This window comes from Alexandromys fortis, unplaced genomic scaffold, assembly GCF_014885135.2.
Source record: "Alexandromys fortis isolate MF-2015 unplaced genomic scaffold, M_Fortis_MF-2015_v1.1 scaffold_7, whole genome shotgun sequence".
NCBI classification, from domain to species: domain Eukaryota; kingdom Metazoa; phylum Chordata; class Mammalia; order Rodentia; family Cricetidae; genus Alexandromys; species Alexandromys fortis.
The window spans coordinates 1,897,498-1,924,009 of record NW_026067920.1 but is presented as its reverse complement, the minus strand read 5'-3'; the positions used below and the strand labels follow the sequence as shown (position 1 = coordinate 1,924,009).

The window sequence follows — 26,512 nt, the reverse complement described above, 5'->3', positions numbered from 1 at the left end:
AATATAATTCCCAACTAAATTCTAAATACTTATTTTTATATCCACAGATAAGTGTAACTCTTACTCATATCCAAAAATCTTTTTGCAGCAGGTGGATGCTATTACAGAATGCCACAACTGATCAAAATGCAGAGAACAACTCGCAGTAGGATGCTTAGTCCCATTTGACACATCTATAACACAGCCCTTACACCTCAGGGAACAACATGGGTTATTATTATTATAAAGAAACTAGAAGCACAAATGCCACTGCTTTAAGCTAGCACATAGCAACCCCTCAGCAAACAATGCCAATATCAACTGTGCCATCTCATGGAGAAAGACCTGTCTATTTTCCATGCCGTGCCTTAGGTGGGCCTTGCCTGCCTGAACTGGGCCATGTCCTTTCTCAAATCCCAATGTCAGTCATGAGGAGTAGCACTTAGTTGGTTCTCAAGAGGGTCCAGAAAACAACTGTCAGCGAATATAAATCTAAGATGGGAAGAAGGCTACTGAGGACAACCACTTGGCCAACAGCAGACCTTCAAGACAACAGGTTTCAAGGCCATAGTACTTGGGCAACAGCTGACTTTCAAGGTAAACAGGTTCAGAGCTTCAAAGAAGTTGCTGGTGCTAACAAACAGTTTGGGCTGCCTAAAGGCTGCCACCATTTGGCATGGGCTCCTTCTTGAGAAGATAAGCAGGTGATCCAGTTGCAGACTCAAGGAGTAAGGAAGTCAGTGGGATGTTGGTGCAGGCCTGACCTGGACTAGCCTTGAATCCCAACCCCCAAAACAGACAACATCTAAGTAAGAAAGAGGCAAGATCCTCTCAAAGCCTGGGAGCATGATAGCCTAGTCCACATATCCCAGAGTAAAATGAAGGATTTAAGATTCAAGAAATGGCCAGGTGGTGGTGGTGCAGACCTTTAATCCCAGCACTTGGGAGGCAGAGACAGGTGGATCTCTGTGAGTTCGAGACCAGCCTAGTCTACAAGAGCTAGTTTCAGGACTGCCAGGGCTGTTACACAGAGAAACACTGTCTTGAAAACCCTCCACACCTGAAAAATCCAAGAAATGTGTTGAGATTTGAGTATCAAATACAATAAAAGTTTGACTATAAACACATTTGCAACCATTACTGGAAAGACTGATTAAAATTCACCAAGTTTAAATATATAAAGCCCAGCTGACTTCCCTAAGTGCATGTTACAAGCTGTAAAGAGGTGAAAAGAGTTAAATGAGTTAAATCTCTGTACTCACTGAATGCAATTTAAGAACCCAGGCACATAACAAACACAGAGAGCTTTCCAATGTCAAGCCTCAGCAAGGATCACGTGTGTGGTTCATAAATACACCTTCACACACCAGGGGCTTACCTTTTGTGTTTTCTTTGAATCTTTCTGAGCAGTCTCTCGAAGTGGGACTTTTCCAAACAGCTTCCATCCCAAGTCTCTCTGTCTATCAAGTCTTGCATTTTGTTTTCTAGCAAGCAAATTCCTATAGAAAGAAAAGAAAAGGGCTAGGCCATTTCTGGGTGTTATAGAGACACTCCGACGGCCAAGGCAGGCTGACATGAACAAATCAAACTGTTTTGAGAGAGACTACAGGCTGCAAGCACATGGTAACACCTCAAACTGGGCCTGCACACACACAGAATACACAGACACCAATCTCAGACACAAGCTTGCTGTTGGTCAACTATTATGTGTGCAAATTCCTAAATTCAGAATAAGAAACTATGTTCAGCGATAAAGTATATCAGCAGAAGCTGGTCAAAATGAACTGAATACCTGACACGGCCATTTAAAAGCTGTGAGTCTAGACCAGAGAGTAACCTGAGTCTGAGTCTGTTCTATGAGTGACAGAGAGACCCCATTTGTGATCCACAAGATCCTTTACAGAAAGACATTTCAAGGGCAGTCAGTCTTTCAGACCAGAGTTGTTTCAGTAGCTAACCTCTAGTTTAATTATCTATACAGCCTCTAACGAGTGGAGAAAATCATTCCTTAGATGGTCACAAGGTCTTCTCTCTCAACCGCATGTAAACAAAAGCTCCCAAAACTACAAATCCTAACTGGCAGTATAAATCAACCTGGTTGTCGGATGCATTATACAGGTGCAGCCATTAACACAATGGCCTCCAGGGCTCCCACAAAGCAGACATCCCTGCAACTTTCCAGAATATATATATATACATATATATGTATATATATGAATGTATATATATATGAATATGACAAAAACTTCAAAAAGAAACAAGTGACCAGATAAGGTACAGTGTATATATATAAAATCCCTGAATTCTGGATGCTGAAACAGGAGAATCGCTACAAATTCAAGACCAGCCTAGGCTTTGATGTGATTCCAAGGCCAGCCTGGGCTGCATTATAGCAAGACCCTGTCAAAACAGAGGGAGGAGGGAGAAGGGAGGGAGAAGTGAGAGATGGGGGAAAGGAGGAACTATGAGAATGAACTGGTTTCATTGTTTTCTTCCTATGTTTCTGTTGTGGTTTCTGAAATGGTTGTTTCACAGTCCAGTACAATTCCTATTTATATTTGTAAAAATAAATAAATAAAATAAAGGAACTTTAGGCACTCTAGAGCTCCAACCCATTCTTTATCTAAGAAAGACTTTTGCAATTTTAACCAAGTAAAGCCTCAGGCACCCACAGATGCTAAGAACACGGGACACCCAGAACCTGAGTTACTGGAAGGGTTATTTATATCTGGCTGAAGAACAGCTGCCCTCTCAGGGGAAGGAAGCTCGCACAGGTGGTGAAACAAGACACAAGGAAGGCAAGGTCACGTGCTAGTGGTGGCAGTAAGGAAGGACAGTGCTGCAGGTCCAGGGAGGGAATCTGAGACCTCACAGAACAATCAAGAATAGGATATGTGAAAGGATCTGGGCACCTGGTTCTCGCATTAGTGCCTTCTGAGACTGAGCGCAAACTGTGCTATTCACTTCAACAATAGGCAGATGACGATGAAAAGGAGCAGCTGAAACCACACTGTCTGAGGCTGCACAATGAAAGTGAAGGCAAAACTAAAGAGCATACAAATGAAAAGCTGCTTGGTTAGTGTCAGCCTAGGATTTTAAGCTTACAAACAAACCAAAACTTAACAGCTTTATGGAAAGTATCTTGAAATTTTTTTATAGTTAATACCTTGAAAACCCTCAGTCACATTACTACATATAAAATGGCACCGCACACAGTGCTCTGAACACACAAAAGTGCCTTTCAGAACTAGGTGACCAAAAATTACATGACCAAAGCCAGTGCCCAGTCAGACACAGAGAGCATACAAGAACAGGTAGACACAAGCCAGAACTCTCTTGCCCAGTGCAATCTTCCTGCCCAGGGTCTGGCAGCATCTTCCAGACTCCTTTTAGAACCCATGCCCATGGTGCCACTCTTGCCTAGTATTCAGCGGCCCCTTTCCAAGGCTATGTGACCTCATGAGTTGTCATCTGCCTATGCTGCCTAGGAGATGGAGAACAAGGGAGGAGCTGTATTCAAGTGTAGTCTTTTGAGACTTTAAAACACCTGTCTCCACTCAGCAATAGACCCTCACTCACACTTGTTCAAGGCTCCTAGCACTGTTTCCACAGCACCCACCACTTCAGGCTGTACCTTCAACATAGGCTCTATTCCCTTTCCTCTGCTTTTCATCCTTAACAGGAGGCAGAGAAGTCACCTCTTTACTCCCTGGGTCTATCTAGCAAGCAGTAGATTGTTCAGCACGTTTGCTGGCAGGTAGCGTGACCACTGTGTGTGTTTGCAAGGAGGCAAGGGCAGGGGGAACAAGAAAGTATGGCTAACAATACTGTCAGAAGTCCCCCAAAAGGCTCCTGTGCCAAGGCTTGGTCTTCCGCTGGTGGCAATACTGAAAGGTGACTGATTTCATCAATGGGTTAATCCACTGTTGAGTTCACAGCTGAATGAGCTGTTCATTAGGAGGCAGGGCCTGATTAAAAGTAGGTCAAAGGGGGTGTGCTCTTGAAGGGTATAGATAATCCTGGACCTTTCTTGCTGTTCTCTCTGCTTTCTGCCTGTCTTACCACAAGTCCAGAAGCAATGGATCCAGCTGACTCTATGAAGGGAAGCCTCTGAAACTATGAGGCAAAATAAGGCCTTTCCTCTGAGCTGTTTTCCTCAGGTGTTTTGTCAGAGACTGAAATATGACTAATACGTACATACACACAGTGACACACACTGAAGCTACGGAGACAATAATCCTGCTTAAGCCACAAGGTCAACAAAGATGACCCCAGGTAGGAGATCCTAGGAACAAAGGGGTAACGTGAGGCTGCATGGACGACTCAGTCAGTAAAGTGTTTACCATACCAGCATTAAGGACCAGGATCAAATCCCCTAAATGAAATATCAGGCATGGTGCACACGCAGGAAGCAAAGGCAGGTAGATTCCTGGGGCTCCCTAACTAGCCAGCTACCCTAATAAGTGAGTCCCAGGTTCCAGTAAGCGGTCCTGTGTCAAAAAAAAAAAAAAAAAGAAAGAAAAAAAGAAAAGAAAAAGAAAAAGAAAAGAAAAAAAGAAAAGAAAAGAAAAAAATTTCAATCAAACAAACAAATAAAAGGTGGACAGTCCCTGAGGCTGACCTGTGGCCTCTGTATGCATACACACACAAAAAAAAGAAGGGACAGCAGAAGGTGGAGACAGGAAATGCCGGGGAGAAAGAACACCCACTCTTGCTCTATGGGAAGGCAGAAAGGTGGAAGATGGTCTCCGGGGGATGAGTGTCCACTACAGAAGTACTTTATAGAAGCTGGACTCCTTTGTTCTGTATCCCCAGCAAATTATGGCTCTTCAGTGGGAGACACATTTGTGTCTCAAAGAGGCAAAGTAACCTTGAAACATTAGGGACAGAGAGCTGCTGACTTCCACGAGACCCAGAGCTAGCTACCAACAGAGTGCAGGGCCTGTAGCCCTGCTCCAATCCATACATTCTTTACCACACTGCCCACATAGTTCTCTGACCACCTCGGACTCTTGTGTGTTAATGTGCACACACTATATGGTCCCCCTGCCCTGGCACAAGACCATTTCTCACCACTCTCACTTCTTCCCAGATGCTCAGTCAAATCCCCTTCCTCAGAGGCGGCACAGGACCTTCTTCTAAAGATATCAGTCTGGAGTTCCTCTGCAGGCTGGGACTGAGCAGCCTCCAGGCCTCAAGTTCCAGGTGAAGAAAGGCCTCTTTCCAGTAGCCTCCTTGTCTATGATCCAGGAAGGGGCCTGTCCTACCTGTGCCCCCTTTTCAGCTATCCTTCAGGCACCGTACTGCCCTGGACCTGAGGCCCCAAATACATCTACAAGTCCACACCCTGAAGGCAGAAATGGCTCACACTAGCCCTGTCTTCAAGTCTTACCAGTGACTTGAACCTGTTTTTTTTTTTTCTTTTGTGGCATGTGGCCTGGCTCTACATCCATCCCTATCCCAAGGCTGCTCCCAGGTCCATTAGTGTTGGGAAATAAGGGACATAAGTGTTACATGAGGTGGAGGCCAAGTTCAGCAGAGCTACATTCTTGGCCTGTAGAAGAGCTTTCCCCACCCATCAGGTGTGAGCACTGAAGAGCAGGGACTCTTCCTGTCAACCACCCCCACATACACACACTGCTACTATGTCAGTGCTCAGCACCCCACAAATAGAGAAATTCAGAGAATGAGCTGCTTGTGAGAACAGGGAGTTCCCGAAAAGGTGGTCTAAGAAGCAGTAGCCAGAGCACCTCTACCAGGCACAGAAGCTGCCTGCACCAAGGTGATTCCAGAATCCTACTGGAGTTGTCTCAATCTCTCAGAGACACTAAGACTAGGGAGATGGTGGAGGAAGTGTCAGTGGTGAAGCCAGGGCTAAATAACCACGGGCAGGCAAAGCTGATCTGTAGCTTTTTTATCCAGAGGCTAGGAAAGTCATTATTTTCATCTCAGTAGTTAATTTATGACATGGGAAAAGATATAGACACCGGGACAAAGTAATGTTCAAAACAGTAGTGTGTCAGTTTCTGTGAAGCCAGGAAAAAACTCTCAGGTACACTGTCAAGTATGAGACACAGAGAGTGTCACTAGAATTGAGAGCAAGACAGTTGTTGACACATTTACTTGGGGCCTACTATGGCTCCAGCATGCACACAGCCTCTTCCAATTCCTCGCAGGCTTTATTTTTAAGACCTCTCAGGGTACCCTGTACAGTAGGAAGCACACAAGATAGACACCTTGTAAAAAGGTAAGAGAGAGTAGGTGGCAAGAATACCACCAACTATGAAACAGAAACTCTCCTTACCTGCAGACAATGGGTTTTGGGCTGCACTGTACAACACTTGAGCCACTACCCACTGTCCCTACTGAATACCTGAAACATGGAAGACAAGGCAGTGAAATATGCTGACTGAAACACAATGTTATTTTTTAAATGTCATAAAGAGTGAAAACTGAAAGTTTGTGATACATTTATAAAAAGCTATAAGAAGAACAAGGGACATTTTCTTAGAGACTGGAAATTATCTACTGTCACAGACAAAAGCCAGGGTCCTAACAGGGTCAAATAACCCATGTGATACAGGCATCAGCCTCTGCTTGCCCAGGCATGAACTGTCTGCCAACAGTCACTACTCTGGGACAAGTTACTAGATACGATATGCAACTTTCTACCACAAATTCCATTGTACTTTTTGAATTGTGACTCATGAAAATGTATCATCTGTTTTAAAGTTTATAAACAAGAAATGACCATTGCAAAGCCAGATAGTTCTGTCACTAGGAAACAAAACACTTTTGCCTCATCCCCCCCAGCATTTCTTCCCCACAGTATCACTCCCCCACTGCATCAATCCCCAACTGTATCTCTCCCCCACTGCATCATTCTCCAATGTATCTCTCCCCGACTGCATCAATCCCCCATTGCATCAATCCCCAACTGTATCTCTCCCCTACAGTATCACTCCCCTACAGCATCACTCCCCCCCACTGCATAACTCCCATAGGCAATCAAGCCCCAGTAAGCCCTTGGGTTTTCTGCAAACCCAGCAACAAAATCTAGTGAGTGCAAACAAGTTCTTGGTGATCAGCAGAAGTGGTTTTAGCAAAGTTAAAGGCAACATGAAATTACTCAGTGACATTCCACCGGCACCACAAACCAAAGCCTTTTGGAAGAGGAACTAAATGAGTTTGCTCAGCTGCTAACAAATAAGCTTTGATTCAAATCACTGCACTGAGGTATAATCCTTTGCTGTGTCATGGGCAGCATGAACAGAGTTGGAAGGGGGCTTGATAAAGAATGGCATCCATAAACCTTATGTGATTAACACACTCCAGGAACTCTTTACTGGGCCTTTCATGTTGTTTTTTCAGCTACTGCCCCAACCTAAAAATAGGAGTATCCAGGGAGAAGGAGCCCAGCTTTCATACTGAGCCTGGAGGAAAGTGGCAGGGACCAAAGGCAAGGCATTCAGTGGACCAGATCCAAGCAGACCAAGGGCATTTGAGGGGCAGCCAAAGTTAGACCTGTACCCTAGCTCTAACCTTGGTAGCCATTTCTTCTGAACCTCTTTTCTATCATACACAATTCTGTAAGCTACCTACTAAAGTGGTGGTTCCCAACCTGTGAATCTCAACCCCTTTGGGGATCAAATGACCCTTTCATGGGGGTTGCCTAAGACCATCCTGCATATCAGATATTTATACTATAATTCATAACAATATCAAAATTACAGTTATGAAGTAGCAATGAAAAAAAATTTTATGGTTGGAGTAACCACAACATGAGGAACTGTATTAAAGGGTCACAGAATTAGGAAGGTTGAGAATCACTGTACTAAGGTAAGAAATCATGGTGCTGACTGCACAGATCATGTACTACTATGCTCAAAGCACAGACCATAAAACAGGTAAGTGAACCTTCAAGAAACCCCAAACAAACTGGCTCACTGATGTACAGGTGGTGATATAAGAAGCAGCTAGGAGTAATGCCCAGCACAGAGGAGGAGAGAAAAATACAAAGAGGTCAAGGCACCTGTTGTTTATCAGCCAGGCAGTGGTGGCACATGCCTTTAATCCCAGCACTCAGGAGGCAGAGGCAGGCAGATCTCTGTGAGTTCGAGGCCAGCCTGGTCTACAAGAGCTAGTCCCAGGACAGGAACCAAAAAGCTACAGAGAAACCCTGTCTCGAAAATCAAAAAAAAAAAAAAAAAAAAAAGATACCTGTTTATCAATCAGTTCTTGTTTCTCATGCTCCCTATCTTTCCCTATGCCCCCTCAATGTGTTTATTTTTGTTGTTGTTGTTGAGTGGGGAGGGGGCAAAGACTACCTGTTAATCTCTATAGCCCACTTCCTAGAGCCACTAAAGTCAGGATGTTCAAGAGATACAACCTACCCAGATACAGCTACCAAAACGAAGTGGGTAATTCTGTGCTGGGAAGGCAGTTGCCAGAGTGACTACAGGTCCAGCCTGAAGATCAGGCCCTATGAAGGCCATCTACAGCAGCTATCTGGACAGCAGCACATCTCGAACAGATGTGTATCAGACACTATGTTCAGCTGCAGGTGAGACGCAGCACAGGAAGCAGTATCTGCCCCCAAAAACCCCACGATGTGGGAAAAGCACAGAACTGGCCCACTTTGTTCAGATTCCTGTGTTAAGTCTGAGTCCCCACCCCTTCACTTTCCAAGATTAAACCTAAACCACAGGTTCTCCTTCCAGAAATGCACCAAGCACTACACCACTGTCAACCTGGATTCCTCTCCCATGGCTGAGGAGACAGTGTTCAAAGACACCAGGAGCCAGAGCCATGCATAGGAAAAGGAAGGAGGACTACAGGTACAGGGGTATAGAAACGCAGGCTGCTGTATCACAAGGGAACCCGAGTTACATGGCAAGCTTCACCTTCATCTGTCCACTTTCTGACTGAAATGTCTGCTCAGTTATATACTGACCTTCTTTGCACACTGTTCTAGCATGGAGCTCCTGCCCAACAGAAGTTATTGTAAACATCACCTGTGGCTTAGATTAAGGCGAGTGGTAATATTCCAAGGTGCTGGGTAAATTCCCAAGTCTACCCATCTGGCATTCAGCCCTTCCTAAGACAAGTGCCAGAAAATAAATGGCATTTGCTTCACTGAACATGGCCCGTAAGTCTGGGTTTTCTTTCTCTTAGTGCATGTGATGAATAGCTGACTCCTAGCAGCAGAGTGGTTTGTAGCACAGGAAAACATTCTCCTATTCTGTTCAGCTTCTTAGTAAAGACAGGAATGGGGGAGAATGGTAAAGCAGCTTGCTCACTGTCCACCTCTTTCATGTAGCTACCCACATTCCTGTATCACCTGGTTGCAGAAGCAAGCGATGAAAAGAAATGGTATTCCTGGTAAGAAAAGCCAGCCACACACTGACATTCCCAATTCAGGCAGCTGAGGCACTGATCTACACCAAAATGGCTGTACACTGGGAACAAGTTCCTGTCCCCCTGCTGAGCTCAGAAGTGAAGCAAAAGAGCTACATGGAGACCAGTTGATCTGCAAGCTCTATCCCTCCAGAGCAGCATCCCAGAGCAAGAAACCACCATCTCAGAGCCCTGGATCCCCATGCTCTTCGAAGATAAGCCTAACTTCTTCCTTGAGCCATTGAAAGAACCAAGTGGGATGACTGACAACTCTGGAGCTCTATACTCACTCAGCTCCACGCTAGAGATGCAGAGATGACCCACCAGTGGCCTATTTTCTGTCTACAAAGTGTTCTCAACATGAAGTACTGGTTGAACTCTTTTTATTTATTCATTTTAAGAAAGTGTACACACACACACACACACACCTGGGTTTCAGGTTTCTCTTCTCTAGTATACTTTGGTGTGTATCACCCAGGACTGCTCCCCAACATTTTATCACATGGCCAACGCCAGCATTCTCATCATCTGTTTTCAGGGAGGAGCTGATCCAGGCTTTAAGGATTCTTTGAGCTTTGATAGTTTAGACAGGAGATCCTTTAAGAAAAAATTAACTATGAACATAAAATTAGGGATAAACAAGAAGTTCTAGAGACTAGGGACCATTAAGATTCAGGCCCAGCACTCTCACAAGCACTTAAGAGTCCAAGTCCATGCCCTAGTGTTAAACATGAGCTATGTAGCCTCTGGCCTCATAAATATTTTTACACTTGCCCCCCCCCCATTAACTTTTGGGATGTGCTGAAATCAAAAGGTGACTTCAAAAGCAATATGAATGCTCACTGACAAGACACTATGCAGGCCTGCACCTGGTACCTGTCCTCCGAGAAGGTAGTCACAGAGAACACAGGGATAATGTCAACCTGTTGCCTAATGTTTTTCATCAGGTATAAAGCTTCCAAGGCTGCATAGTGCCTCTGCCACTCACTCTGCTTCATCTGTAGTGACCCCAAACAGGTCCTAGATATACACAACATCCCTGTTCAGGCACTGAGGACACAGTTCAGTGGGCAGAGTCCTTGCATACCATTTATGAGGCCTTAGGTGCCATTCCCAGCACTGGTGCATGCCTGAAATTCCAGCAATCAGAAGGTGAACACAAAAGGGCCAGAAATTTCAAGACATGCTTGGCTACACAGTAAGTTTGGGGCCAGCCCGAACTACATAAGACAATCTTAAAAATAAAAAAATAAAAATTTATCAAGAAATGTTTGTAAGAGTTACAGAAGGATTACTACTGTCACTTGCAATAGAGGAAGCTATGATCTAGAGCAGTCCGAAGACATCCAGATGCATGAAACTGGGATGAGCTGTTGGAGGAGGTGGAATGAGTGGGTGGACGGCAGCCCCAGCCCTGGTGGAGCAGGTTCAACCAGTCAGATACTCCTGAGGGATTTCTAAAACTTTTCTGAGGTGTCAAGGAAGTGAAGCTAAAGGCCTCCACCCTTGGGGTACAGCACTTCTGAGGGGCACACAGCTTCCTATTGGACTCAGCCATCATCACTCCTTGTTCTTTCCCCACTTTGGTTCATGACATCAGAATCCAAAGTGAACCGCAGCACTCATCTCCAGAAGAGCTGCTGACCCATTTCCCAGTCGCAGCTACCAGTTACAGGTCACTTTCCTGCGGCCTACAGCTGAGCCAGGCACTTCTCATGCAGTCTGCATCCCCCTCCCAGAACCCAGTCACCAAATAAACATAAAGAGGCTAAAAGGCACCCCAAGAACAGGGGTTCTCAACCTGTGGGCCAAGACCCAGTGGAGGGAGGGGGCTGAACGACCCTTTCACAGGGGTTGAATATCATATATCCTGCATATCAAAGATTTATATTACAATTCATAGCAGTAGTAAAATTATAGTTATAAAGTAGCAATGAAATAATTTTATAGTTGGAGATTGCTATGACATGAGGAACTGTATTAAAGGGTCATATCATTAGGAAGAATGAGAACCACTGACCTAGAGAGACACAGGAAAAAAGAACATAGCTGATCTTCTCCAGCCCATCACAGTGTTTTCTACCCTCAAAACCTAAATGTATGCATAACTATAGCTGCCTCTAGCCTTGCCTTGAGAAAGCAAGGAAACAAAGACAGCCTCTTCAACAGTCACAGGGCTGCTACACACTTTCCTCCGCAATCCCACAACTACACAGAAACAAAGTAAAACAGACTCTGACCATGATCGGGGTGGGTGTTGGTGGAGGGATGGGGATGGTGGGGAGCATTAGGCATGCCTGTGCACTAACACTGCCTCAGAGAGCTCCATCCCCAGCATCCTACCTAAACACCAGGGATCATGTCCATTTTAAACAGGGCCACCCAAGGAAACTTCCCTACCATATCAAGGGCATCAGTTTCCCTCCCATCACAGAGGGAAAGACCCTGCTCTGGCTGTCTCCAGTTACACAGGCCAGAGCGGCAGAAGAGTCACTCACCTGTCCATGAACAGGAGCACAGGGGAAACAGCCATGATTCTACTGGGACCACACAGTCCTCAAGGACCAGCGCAGATGCTCTCAGTCTCCTGGTTGCCACATACCTGGCAAGCCACACAGGGTCAGGGCTACGCCATGGCTTCCTCCTTCTATAGACCTGTTCTGAAAGGTGAAGGCTTGCAGGAAGGAGCCGATCAGCTGGAAGGGAAGGGGTGGGGCACCTCAACAGTCACAGGGAAGGTGGAGGCAGAGAAGGCAGGCAATGTGGCACAGCAAAGCTTGAGTACTTAGGTCCCCAGGCCAGGACACAGCCCCAGTACGTCAAACAAGACAGAACAGGCCTTTCTGAGCACAAACCCCACTGTTACTTCACACTCAGAAGTAAAACGGCACTGTATAAACTGCCATCTGAGCAACACCTGAGACTACTTGCTGTGCTGGACACTGTGTGCATAGAGAAACCATGAAAGTGAACCTCTCTGCCCAAGCACCCATTTGAAAACCATCACTGAGGAAATTCTCTCATTCACAACTGCAGACATTGTTTTAAAAAACAGAACAGAAGCTAGAGAAATGACTCAGTGGTTAAAAGGACTCCCTGTTCTTCTAGAGGACTTGACGTTGGTTCTTCAACTCCAGCTCCAGGAAATCTGACATCTTCTCATACTCACAGGTGAGCACACAATTAAATTAAAGCTAAACCGACCTTTAAAAAATAATGAACAGGTTAGGGTTAAGGATGTAACTCAATTGCTTGCCTAGCATGCAGGAAGCCCTGGACTTGATCCCTAGCATCCATCAACCAGGCATGATGGCACAGCCTGTAATCTCAGCATTCAGAAGGTGACAACAGGCCAGACGTGGTAGCATGCATCTTTAATCCTAGCAGAAGCAGGCAGATCTCTGTGAGTTTGAGGCCCACCTGGTCTACAGAGTGAGTTCTAAGACAGCCAGGGCTGTCACACAAAGAAACTCTGTCTCATAAAACAAAAACCAAAATAACCAGAAAATGGCACCAGAAGGATAAGAAGTTCAAGATCATCCTTGGCTACATATAAGTCTAAGAGCCTGGCTACTGAGACCCTGTCTTAAAAGACAAAGCTTCCTAGGTGTCATGAGTCATAAATTCAGCACTCCAGAAGCTGAGGCAGCAAAGTCAGGTGAGCATTTGAGGTCAGCCTGAACTATACAGAAAGTTCCAGGACACAAAGTAAGACGCTGGCTCAAAAAACAAATAAAGATCTAACAACTTCAAGTTCAACAAGAGATCAACTCTAAGCCTACCAGTAGGCACTACAGGTTGGTTCTCCTGGGAGCTGTCATCAAGCCACATGCCAACCATCAGTCCTGCAAAAGTCCCCTCCATAGGCAGTTGTCAGCTCCACCACCACTTAACAGAAAAATCCTGTCTGTAGCTACACTAGGAATATTTGCTGAGCAGTTAGTGACCTTGTTGAGACAAGGAGGTGGTGACTCCAAGGAAAGCAATGTTACTTGATACACTATGGGAAGGGAGGGAGGGCGAGGAAGGAGATAAGAGGACCCTTCTGTGCCCCTGAAGTACAAAGCCCATAGCCTCATGTCCCCTTAAACTTTCTCAATCTTCTGTAGTTTTAGTTTATATAATATAGGACAATAAAAATGTTAACTCCATAATTTAAAAACTCACAAAGAAAATGTCAGGTCCAGATGGTCTCCCTGGTAACCTTCCAAACATGGAAAACAGAAATGCACTTGAAGAACAAGGCTTTCTTAGCCCTTCTCCTTTCCAGGGCGCATCTTAAGAAATTTATTAGGTCACTCGACATATTCACTGGCATCATTTACTAAGAAAAATAACTGAGTGACAGAGCACCCGCCTAGGCCACCCAAAGTCCTGGTTTAAATCTGTAGTGAAGGAGAAGAAAGAAGTGAGACACGCTCAAGGACGTGCTGCTGTCCCTTTGAGGATCACTGATATAAAGTCTGGGCGTGGGGTATAAGTGGAGAATAAGCACACGTTTAAAAGTCCCCTACACCGCACTCAAATATTTTTATTATGGAATTCAGATACAGTAAAGCTGACTTTGGGAACATATAGGTTAACGTGTTTTAACATATCTATAGATTCAACCACCAAAGAAAAAAGATCTTTTTAATTATATTTTTGTTTATTTTGTGGGCCTCAGAAGACAACTTCTCTCATCACAGTGGGGGTCCCTGGGACTGCTCAGATCATCATGCTTAGTGGCAACCACCCACTAGCTGAGCCATCCAACCAGTCCCAGAGAAAATTACAAAAACTATCTGAGAACACAGAAAGAACACACATCATATGAGGTTCTTAATACTAAAGCTAAAAGGAAAACTTAGCCCATAGACTCATGAATATAGAAAATTTTAAAATAAAATATCAAATATAAAGTATAATGTGTCATAAACAAATTGGACTGTTCTAAGAATATTAAATCATTAGAAAAAATGCAATGGCATTCCCACCCACCCTCCCACCCCCCAAAAAAAAAGCTAAAGGAGAAAACATAGTCAGCAATGGATGGAGAAAAATCATTCAATAATGTGCAAGACAGATGTGACTTTTTTAAGATCTTAAAACTAGGAATAAAAAATTGTCCATGGGAGGGAAGGAAGGAGGAGCTGGGAAGACAGGAGGGAGGGGAAATTTTTATTGGGATGCAAAAACAAAAATAAAAAACAAACAAAAAGAATGTCCTAATCTGAGAAAAATGTATCTACTAGAAAGTCATACATATGATCAAAGGTACCCTATAGCATTGTGGACCACACACTCAGAGATCAGGACCCAGGCAGGGACTGTGTCAGCACCACTTTGAACAGATGGAAGAAACAAGTTCATAGACAGACAGTAGTTACTGTCTACAGAAAAAAAAAACCAAAAGGGTTTACAGATAAACTATTAGAGTAGCTAAATTTAGCAAGACCACAGGACTCAAACTATATACATAAAAATTAACACTATGAGCTGGGCAATGGCGACACACACCTTAAACTCTAGCACTCAGGAGGCAGAGACAGGTATCAGTTTGAGGCCAGCCTGGTGTACAGAGCAAGTTCCAGGATAGCTAGGAATACACAGTAAAATCTTGTCTTAAAAACAAACAAACAAACAAAAAATTAATATTACCCAGAGTCACAACTATATATTATACTATAAAACTATCCAAAATAGTATCTTGGAATAATTTTTAAATTTAGTTAAAATTGTATTCATGTATTATGGGGAACACATGCAACAGCATGCAAGTGAAGGTCAGAGAACAACTGTGAAAGTCAGGTATCTCCTTCTATCATGTGGGTCCTGGGGATGGAACTCAGGTTGTCAGGCTTAGCAGCAGATGCCTCTTCTCTCCTGAGGCATCTCACTTGCCCATTTTTGGAATAAATTTAATGAAAGAAACACAAGACCTTTATAATAAAAAAAAAGCTTATAGAAACAAAAAAAAACTTAAGCTAGTGGAGAAACACATTCAAAAATAAGAAGTCTTCATTGATCTATAATGTCAATCAAATCCCAAAGAAAACACTGGGTAAATTTTTAAAAAGGAAACTGCCAAACTATAAAATTGCCATGGAAATACAAAACAGTATCTTGGGATAATTTTTAAGCTTTTTAAATTAATTAATTTGTTTATATTTATGCCAGTGAAGTGTGATGTGTGTATCCATCCCGGGAAGTGGCTTGGTATGGACAGAGCAGACTCTGGATTCTGCCCAGGTGTGTGTGCCTCAAAGAACAGGCACAAAAGTATGATCAGCATCGCCCTTCAGTGCTAAAGCTCAGGAAAGTACCACCCACAGGCGCACACACAGTGTGAGCAAAAGTCAAAGGCAGGAGTGCAAACCATGTTACTCCATTTAGCTAAACAGTGGTCACCTTCTGCAAGACAGATATTGTCAGGGAAAGGCACCAAAAAAGCCTTCTGCTGCAGGCTGCTAATCCAGTGGCATGCATATAAGCGTGCTCACACTCAATGCTTAAGACTTATGTGCTTTGCTGCACACTCAAGTTCAACAAAGTGAATTCAGCTCTACCACCCTCCTCTGCAGCCTGGCTGGATAGCTCTCCCCACACAGCCCCTACTGTGCGCTCAAAGCTCTTCCTGCACCTTTTACATAGAGAGCTGGAAGCATGGGTTCTAGTTTCTTTCTCTTTCTTTCCTTTTTAAAGGAAATGGTGTTTGTTTTCACTTACATGTGGGGATCAAAGGACCACTATGTGGGTCCAGGTCATCAGACCCAGCGGGAGACAAGTGCCTAAACCTGCTGAAACACCTTATAGGCCCAGGATTCTAGTTTCTGACAGGCCTACATTCCACTACATGGTGAGGGCCTTCCAACTTGGTCTCTGTATCCCAAGGCCTGGCATAAAACCTGCTGGGTAACTCATTAATCTGACCCTGAAAGGACTTCTCTGCAAGTTTCCACAGAAGGTCACAGAGTCCATAAGGCCCATATTTTCCCTACCCACAACCTCCCAGTCTCTTCTAAACATTCCCTAACAAGTTAATACAGGAAAGAAAAATTAAACGGGGGCTCCACACTCTAATATCAACTTAGGATGTTGTGAAGGGGAAAAGAAAGCAGAACAAAGGAGCTAGAGAGATGGATCAGCCATGAACACTTGTGTTCTCCCAGAGGACCCAGGTTCAGCTCCAAGCACCCACACAACGCAGCTCATAGCCTTCTTAACTCCACTCCAGGGGCCTCCATGTGCACATATTCACATGCAGACATGCACACCTACACATAAAAATATCAAACTAAATCTAAAAAGGAAAGCAGCATGAAAGTGGCTAAGCTAATTGATGTAAAGTGCACTTGACTAAGAAAATGCAATCTATTCCTAATCTCCAACTGAATACTAAGAAAAAGAGGGAAAATGAAGGTCAATAGTGAGCAGACTATCCATGTGGTAATCATACGTAATCTTGCAATTGCAACAATCTCAAAAAGCCATGAGAGGACTATGCTCCTTTAGCATTAGAAATATTAAGGAGAAATGTTTGACTAAAAGTAGAAAGTATGTTCCTGGGATATGGACTCCAGAAGAATGTGGCTTAAACCACAGCTGCCTAGCCTGCCTGACTCTGAGCAGAAATGAACCCTCACAGACTTCATTCATAGAAAGTAAAGTCACCACTCAGTTCCCAGGATTCAGTCAATGTACTTATTAACTAGAGAACAACTTATTAATTATATAAGATCAAGCATCTCATCTCATTTAACATGAAGCATATTGATATGAGTTATTTTTTCATTCAACAAATGCATATTGAATCAATTTATATCCTAGATATCAGGTCAAACACTGGGAATAATCACTGCCGACCACAAGTCTAGGTCCCCTTCTCGAAGCGGCTTACCACTGGGAGGCATACTATTTATACCATAATGGATGACTTTCCCCAAAAAGAGGCAATGTGGAAACCACCTGCCTGAGATGTGTACCAGAGGGAAGCACTCTCCAAGCACACAGCCCATACTCGAGAGCTCACTGTGCTTGCACTACATTCCAGAATTGCCAAGGAGTGCTTACAAGTTCTGATGCATACATCTTACCCTGAACTAGTAAAGTCTAACCTCTGAGAGTGGAACTTGGGTGCTTTTTCTCAACAAATAGGAGTTTTATATTATTTTTTATGGCTTTTCAGTGCTGAGGACTGAATCTAGGGCCTCCACATACTAGACAGATGTTCAGTCACTGATCTGTATCTCCAGCTAAACATTCTGTTAGTGTGTCCCTGACACTTCTATTGTGCTGGGAACTTTGCTCTTTAACTAATAAAAGCTTTCTGTTTCTTTAATTGAAGTCTTACTCTGTATGTATTTAAGATAACTTACTGTTTATGGAAGCTGCTGGAAAGGATTATCTTTAGACTTTGCTTTAAATCTGTGTCTCACTAAACCAAAGTCAAACAGGAAGCCCTGCCCTGCAGTACAATATGAGCTGTTTAATGTCTTAAGATTCTTCTAGCTCACTGATCCAAGATGGATGCAGATTCCTAACTCTATGAGCTTCTAAAGCCCAATGTGCCATTCCCCTGTAACCCAATAAATCTGGGCTGCTTTCTCCATAAGACAGCAGATCCCTTGTTTTCCCTCATACAGGAAACACTGGACTACAGTGTGCCTGCAGGAGACAGGACAGAGTGACAGAGTAACAATTCCAGTCTATAGTGACCTTCAGGAGACAAGCAAGAGTATACTGCTCTGTAGGCGCTGTCTCTGCATTGGAGAAACTTCAGAGAATGGTGTCTGCTGTGCTGGCCCTTAAAAATGCTGCAATTGTCCCTACCGTGGTGGCGCACGCTTTTAATTCAGCACTTGGAAGGCAAAGGCAGGTGGATCTCTAAAAGTTCAAGGCCAGACTGAACTACAGAGGAAGTTCCACGACAACCAAGAATACACTGAGAAACCCTGTCTCACAAAACCACAACAATGCTGTAATTGGACAAATACAGAAGGAGTAGAAAGGAGGGAGTACCTCAGGAAGAAGCAGGAAGTGTGAAGCATAGCACTGGAGCCAGAGTCTATAAGAAGGAGAAGGCTCAAGATATACCAGATAGTCCTCTCCAAACCTCTATCATACTAATGAGAGGCAAAAGCTATGGCAAATTCTGACCGTCACTAGCCATTGCTAAGAAACCATTATTCATAAAACAGAGTCTGGGTGGTGGAGAAAGGCTCCTGGCATACAGCACTGTGGCCTCTGGTGTGTGTGGGAGTGTGGGGGGCAGTGAGAGATGACCAGTGGTCAGGGGCAATGGCCATAAAGTAACAACTCTGATAACCCACCCCCCATTTCATCATCTACATTCAGACCAAGCAGGCTGTAGTACACACAGTGGAAATGAAGCCCACTTCCTTATTGTTGGGCAAGTAAATGATTCATAGGGAGGAAGACCACAAAGACATTATTAAAAAGTATACAAACAACTTGTAATTATGTAAGAAACTTTTCTCTAAGATAAAATGTAGGGCATCAACCCACAGAAAGAGCTTATAGTTTTAGTTGTTGATACTGCTGTTTTGTTTTTGCAGTACTGAGCATGGAACCCAGGACCCCACACAGGCTAAGCATGTACCCTTCTCTGAGGCAGATCCCAGCACTAGTCTACTTTGTTTTTCAATGCTTAAAACTCATAAAAGGGCCAGACGGTGGTGGCGCACGCCTTTAATCCCAGCAGTGGGGAGACAGAGGCAGGCGGGTCTCTGTGAGTTCGAGGCCAGTCTAATCTACAAGCTAGTTCCAGGATAGGCCCCAAAGCTACAGAGGAACCCTGTCTCGAAACAAACAAACAAAACTCATAAAAGGTCTGTAAGGGAATAAAGAAAAATTACAGTAGGTATGAAAGTAGAATCATACCCAAATAGCTTTGCTGCATACTGTTAAACTAAAAAAGGCTTCAGTATATACACAGGGGCTAGAGATGGCCCAATGGTCAAGACCAACTTCAGCATGGCCCTGGCCCTGTGCATGGTGCTCTGTGCAGGCTTCTTTGAGATTCACCCCCTTTATTATGGCGTGCTGGTTCAACAGTAACTGTGTTGCTTTTATACATCAAAAGGACAAGTTTAAAAATAAAGTCACAGGCTGTCCTCTAGAGTAGGTTGGCAACAGAACTTTCCACCACAGTGGTGATGTACCCATCTGAGCCATTCAATACAGCAGCCGCTGACTCCCACATGGCTACTGAGTGCCTGAATGTAGCTAGTAAGGCTAAGGATCTCAATTTTCCACTTCAGGTTATTTTAATTGGCTTTAACTAATGGCTAACAGACTGGACAACACAGGGCCAGACTCTACAAAGTAGACTCCAGACAACCAAAAGGATTGAATTTGCTAAGAGAGTACAAACTGCCATGGATGTCTGGGACCAGGAGCTGGTGAACTGCTTAGGCATTGACACACGTCCTGAGCAACTGCAAGACAGACATGTAGTAAATGAGACAAGTCCTATCAGTCTTAGAAACCCTGTCCCTGCAATGAGATCTTTGAAGAGCACTCTCCTTTACCCAAACTCAAATCTTTACCTGCTCAGCAAACTCCAGCTCCCAACCACCTGTCTAGACACAACCTTTTCAGTTTTCTCATTCTCACACTCTCTAGCACCTGCTTTCTCTCTCCATGGCACCTATAGACTGGCAGCAAGTGTATCACCATTCTACAGGATGCATACAGACTACACAGGCAAAATGAGATCTTATGTGTGGCAAGCAGAATCAGGACACATAGTCTGCTGAGTGTTGCTACAGGGAATACCCAAGGAATTAAACACAGGACCCACCAGAACAGCCAAAGCAACAGCAAAGAGCACTTGTGATGACATGTACACCCCCGGCACCCTCTATGGACTAGTCTATTAAGAATACAAACTACCTGGGGTACATAGAAGACCTCCAAAGCTGGAAAGAACATGCAGGATAGGCGAAGCATTTGCATACATGACTCTGAAATGAAAAGCCTCTCAAGAAAAGCACAGAAACCGTGTCACTGAGTAAGTTCTCTTTTCTGCAGGCTGGTCCTAGGGAGGAAAAGCTGTATAGGCTCTTACCTAGTGGGGAAAATGCCAAGGGAACATCAAGTGCAGACAAGCAGCTGGGAGTAAGGGTGGAGTCCCTAGAGAGGTCCAGGGCTAAAGAAAAGGAAGTAATACCTCACACCCACATGTTCCTCCTGAGCATTTCCTCTTACATTTACTTCTCTTACCATAGTAACCTGGACCTCTCTAGAGACAGTGCTTAATTATGCCCACCTAAGAGTAGAATACCCCAAGCTTCCATGGCCCACATACCTCCTGAGCACTACAGTCACCAGCAGGCTCTTGAAAAGGGCCCTATATTCAGGGCTACTCAGATTCTTCCCCTATCCCCGGACAGAGGAACCATGCACCACCCTCTAGTCCAAGCCAACTTCTCCCTGAGAGTGAGTGCTACTCATAAACGGAATCTTTTTCTTCTAGTTTTTTTTTTTTATTGATTTTTATTGAGCTCTACATTTTCCTCTGCTCCCATCCTCCTCAACTCTCTCCCAAGGTCCCCATGCTCCCAATTTACTCAGGAGATCTTGTCTTTTTCTACTACCTCATAAATGGAATCTTCTTAAACCATGCAAGGGTCTCTCTTATCAAGGCCTGTCCACCAAGGCAGTGCCTATTAGAATAAGGAATGTGAGATGGTATTCTGCCTTACTCACCCCCCAACATATAAGGTGTGTGTGTGTGTATCACACTCTTTTCCTCATCCTTCCCTAGCTAGAGTCTCCAAACACAGCTGAAATCACTAGTTGAGTGGAACAGGTCCATGCAGGAAAATACCGACCAACCTCAAAGTTCCCACCAAGCTCCTTCTGACCCCTTCCTCTCACTGGGTTTGAAGAAAGTTGGTGCTGACTCCTCTTTTCACTGCCCATCACCCACAAGGGGCTCATGCTACCCAGCACAAAATTAAAACTCACCACTGTGACCACACTTAAGTGTAGTCACTTAACTCCTACCTTTTAGTTGCTTCACTGCATTCAGAAAACTACAACCCCACCCCACACAAGTGCCTGTGGAGGGGACCATAGCTGGGGCTGAGGCAATACAGAGGCACACTGACTGGTTTCCACTCGCTCAGCAGGGCCCAGCAATGTTCCCCTCTCCGCCCAAATATCTATATCTCAGGATAACCTCAGTACCACCCCCCTCCTCAAACCCACTACTCCATCCACCCTTGTGCCTATGGCCAGAACACATTCACATGCCAAAATCCTAATCGCCAAGTTGACATTACTGAGTGGCAGATTTGGGAAGTAGTTTAGGGAAGAGCCATCATGACTGGAATTAGTGTTCATTTAAAAGCAGCCCCAAAGAGTTGACTTGCCCCTTTGGCACATGAAGGTATAGCAAAAATGGCTGTTGGGGGTGGAGATATAGCTCAGTGGTTAAGAGTGCTTGCTGTTCTTCCAGAGGACCCAAGTTTGGTTCCCAGAATCCATATCCCACAGTTCATAACTGCCTCTAACTCTAGTTCCAAGGGATCCAACACGTTTTTCTGGCACCATCCTCCACATAATAAAAATAAATATTAAAATAATTTTTGAAGATGGCTGCCTGGGATAGTTAATCTTGACTGCTAACTTGATGGTATTTAGGATCACCATAGAAATATATCACCAGTATATCTATAAGGGTATTTCTAGAAAGGCTTTTAATGAAAGAAGGAAAACCCACTCTGAATGAGTAGCACCATCCCATTGGCACACCTGTCTCTCTTCCTGACTTCAGATGCAATGTGACCAGCTGCCTCATGCTCCTGTCACCAATCCTTCCCGGCCATGATGGGCTATCTATAAGCTGTGAGGCAAAATAAACCCTTCCTTCCTTAAGTTGCTCACATCAACAAGAAAAGAACTAATACACCATCATCCATCAAAACAAGCTTGGTGTGTCAATGGATACCAAATCTGTTGGGCCTCTATTTTGAACATCCCAGCCTCTAGAATTGGTGTTTTCAGACCATTCATTTCAATGATGTTTTGTTATAGAAACATCCCAGAATATTGTCAGCTAAGGACCCTGCTTCCTATCTGACCAAGAAAACTAGAGCAATACAACAAGAAGTAGTAACAGCAAACACTGGTGAGGAGACAGGGCACAGGAATTCTCATTCATTGTTGGTGGGAATATAAAACAGTGAAGGCACCTTGGAAAACAAGCCTATCATGCAGTAAGGCAACTGCACTCCTGGGAAGTTCCCGAAAGAAACTTAAATCCACATGGATCTTTACAACAGCAACTGTTCATATATGCCAAAACTTAGAAGCAACTAAGATGCCCTTCAGTGAGCAAACAGATAAACTATGCCAAATTCATATGGAGAAATATCACTCAGCTTTAAAAAATTAGCTTCGCCCTCTAAAGCAACAAAAGAACACATAAACTCCCAGAGACTGAGGCAGCATGTACAAGGATCTGTACCAGATGAAGTCTTGAGCTGAAAGGAGACATGGACACAGGTCCCCATTCCTAACCCAGAACCTACTCCAATTGACAACTACATATAAATGCAACTTCAGTCTTCTCTAAGGGACTCTCAGCTGGGGAAACAAACTCCTCTTAAGGGCAGGCTGCATGCCAAGTAGGAAATGGCCAACAGAAAACAAACTCAACAGTATCATTGTAGGTTCTTTGTCTCATAATATCAAGTCAGGGCTTTTTTTAATTTAATTTTCTAATTCTATTTATATATATTTTCTCTCTCATTTTCCCCTCCAGGTTCTTTGCATATATTATGGCTTCCAGTTTAGCATTTTCATGGGATATGTGTGTGTATATATAAGTAGTCTCTGCATCTTTATCTGTTTCATGTGCCTTTTCTTAGGGTCTTTTCCTTCTGTTTGTTCTGTTCTATTCCAATCTCTTAGTTTTTGTTTTTATCTTATTACTGACTTTCTTCCCATCCTCATTCCACAGTAGAGAGATTTGATATAGTGGTCTCTGCAGCAGCCCACCCATCTTGCAATCTTCTGCCTTCTCTTCTGCCTGGCTCCTGGAGCACAACATACTGATTACCTGAGATGGCTCTTTTCATTCTCACAGACCCATAACTAAGTACTTCAGCTTATTTCACAGACAAGCACATAAAGACTAAGTCTTATCCGAGACCACAGGCCAGGACACCATCACATAGCTAGGTCGAGAAACCACTGCACAGCCCTCCCTCCCTGGTATCTCAGCAATGCACAAGCATCTGCACATACCAGCAGCACCTGAAATACACAGCAAGTGTTCTGGCGCTCAAAGTCATAGGACACTAGCAAACAGACTGTGTAGAAAAGTCATGATTATAAATCAAGTGCGACCTCTCATTTTACTGGTGCTAATTCTAAAATGGTCATAGGATTAGAAAATAAGTCAGGCAACATAAAACAATAAATATTACTATGCCAACCACACACCTATTACACATCCAGGTACATCCCTTCCCATTTCACCCAACAACATTTTAAGTGTGAATTTATTCCTGTCTTGTAGATCATAATCTTAAAGGTCAAAGACCCAAGCCCTAACTCTACTGGCAAATTAATCAGCCTCTGTCACAGTTTCCACATATACAAGAAAAATTACCAAAATGCTCCTGAATCAGTAAGCTCTCCCAGTGCAAGATACAAAAAAAACCCTAGGTCTGTAAAGCAGAAATGGATTTAACACAGGAATAGGTGATTTCAAGATCATATGAAGAAGCTGGTTCTGAATGATCCCCTGACTCCTAGGAACAGGTCACTAGGCAACAAGAAGCTAATGTACCTGAGATGCAAATGGGAGCTGCTACTGGAACTACTGAACTCAAGAAACCCAACAGGAAGTCAGCATCACTACCTCTGGAAAGGAACACAGGGTTCTCCTGCATCACAATGCTCTCAGTATCCAGGAAGCTGAAAACAGACCAGTGTCAAAGCTGTAGGAAAGTCTCCCATCTCTACAATATCAGTAGGTACCAGAGAGCAGTAGCAAAGAGAGAGAAAAAAATGGCCTGCATCTCATTTCTGCCTAAGTCCTCCCACAAATGGGGAGATAGTCCTAATTCATATCCAAAACTCTAAGCAGCAAGAGACTAAGAACAGACTTCCACTCTGAAGCTAATAAAGTCCAGGAAAGCAAATTGAAGCAGCCCAAAGGATGAACTGGCAGCCCAGGGTCCCACCTCAGGCTACTCCCCATTACTGTACAGCCTGAAGAAGGCAGCCATGTGAAACAAAGAACAGCACCAGGCACATTAAAGTGCACCTACCTCCTGATAAATGAACTCACCTCTTCTTCATGAGCTATCACCTGTCTCTAAATTTCCTCCTTACCATAGTCTATGGTCACCAGCCAATGGATCAAATCCTCAAAGCCTAGCTAAAACTGTGGTTAAACATATTCGTACCATATCAAAGTATCTACCTGAATATTCGCTTTTAAACTGGTGGAAGTAAATATCTTTACACAGAAGCATTTTTAAAAATAACACTGAAACCAAATATAAAACTCCAACAAAAGAAGAAAGGCAGACCAGAAATAGTGTATGTATGGAGCACACTCTGCCTTGAGAGTTAACTTCTATTTCCTCATTTAACACTTGCATTATTAGTTCTTCACTTGGGTGATCTGTGTATTTTATTTTATTTTAATTTTTTAATTTAACCCAGGACCTCACATGCACTGGGCAAATGCTCTAACACTGAGTTACGACTCTATCACATTGACTCTTTTCTAGAGGAACAATTAGTCCTAGGTCACTCAAGTTCATACTAAAGGCTGCAGAGATTAAATGACTTTCTCAGGGTCACAAAGCACAAAATGACACAGCTGGTGAGGTGCCCCAGCCCCAGCTCTCCAACCACCAAGGTCCTCCCACTGTCTTTGAATTACAAGTAGAAGCAGGGCTAGCCAGATACAGACTGCCCCCAAAGGGCCCTCTGCCAGGCCAGGAAGCAGACTAGAAAATCCATCACTCCAGGCCTTGAAGCACAGTCAGGTGCATCCCCAAAGGCTGTATCTACCCCTATACCTTCCTTTGGCAAAGTCTGCTTTGCCTTCATTTTGTTGATATTGTTTTTTTTGTTCTGTTTGTTTTTTGAGATAGGATTTCTCTGTGTAGCCTGGGCTGTCCTAGAACTCACTCTATAAACCAGATTGGCCTCAAATTTAGGCCTCCACCTGCCTCTGACTCCGGAGTGCTGAGATTAAAGGCATGTGCCATTACCTCCTGGCTTTATTTTATACTTTTTTTCTTTTCAGTCTTTTTGTTTGTTTTGCTGCTTTGCCTTCAATTGAACATTTGTAACAAAGGACTCTCCGTGATCACCTCCTCTGAGAGTTTTTTTAAAAGACCACATGACAGAAGATGTAAGTAAGGAAAGCAACTATTACTTCCTAGACTGGCACAGATCAGCAGATTAAACCTTTGGCTTCTGGAAACCAACCCCACTGCCTGAGGAAAACAGCCACATCAAAGGCATGCTACTGAATTCCTCACCCACTGCTCTCTGGGTTCTACTACACTGAATTCGTAGGATCCCTTAACACAGCTCCCCCTTGTGAGCTGATGATTCTGCTCAAATGACACTAATAAATGTACTTAAGTACCAACAGTTATAACCTGCTCGCCTGGTGCACCTGACAGGTTGATGATTCTCCCCACTCTTCACCCATCTCCATCCCCAGGACATGGGGCAATAATGTCTAAAGACATTTTCGTCTTTACAATTGGGGGATGGTGCCAGAATCTAGTGGGCAGAGGTCAGGGTTGATACAACACTCACAGAACAGCTGCCCACAGACAAGTATCCATCTCAAACATCAACAATGCCTGGTATAGAAATCCTTCTCTAAGTTACTGGGCAATAGGTTCAACCGAAGAATGTACAGTATGGGATCAAAAGCTCACAAGTGCATTAGGAAACAAAATGTTTGTTCAAGGTCAGGCAGTGGTGGTACGTACTTTAATCCCAGCACTTGGGAGGCAGAGAGAGGTAGATCTCTGCGAGGTTGAGGTCAGCCTAGTCTTCAGAGCCAGTTCCAGGACAGCTAGAGCTGTTACACAGAGAAACCCTATCTCAAAAAGGCAAATTAATTAATTAATTAAAAAATCAA

General features: G+C 43.9%; 1 protein-coding gene across 2 annotated transcripts in view; it reads right to left on the bottom strand.

The window, feature by feature from the left end:
- Positions 1–26,512, bottom strand: part of Tbc1d14 (TBC1 domain family member 14) — an 88,113-nt gene that overhangs the window by 51,322 nt on the left and 10,279 nt on the right. Inside the window, exon 2 of one of the 2 annotated variants that reach the window (XM_050141016.1) lies at positions 1,358–1,478. The exons of the other annotated variant lie outside the window; for it this stretch is intronic. Within the exon in view, the coding sequence (XP_049996973.1) occupies positions 1,358–1,478 (121 nt within the window). The remainder of the gene's footprint in view (positions 1–1,357; positions 1,479–26,512) is intronic. 2 annotated transcript variants of the gene reach the window in all.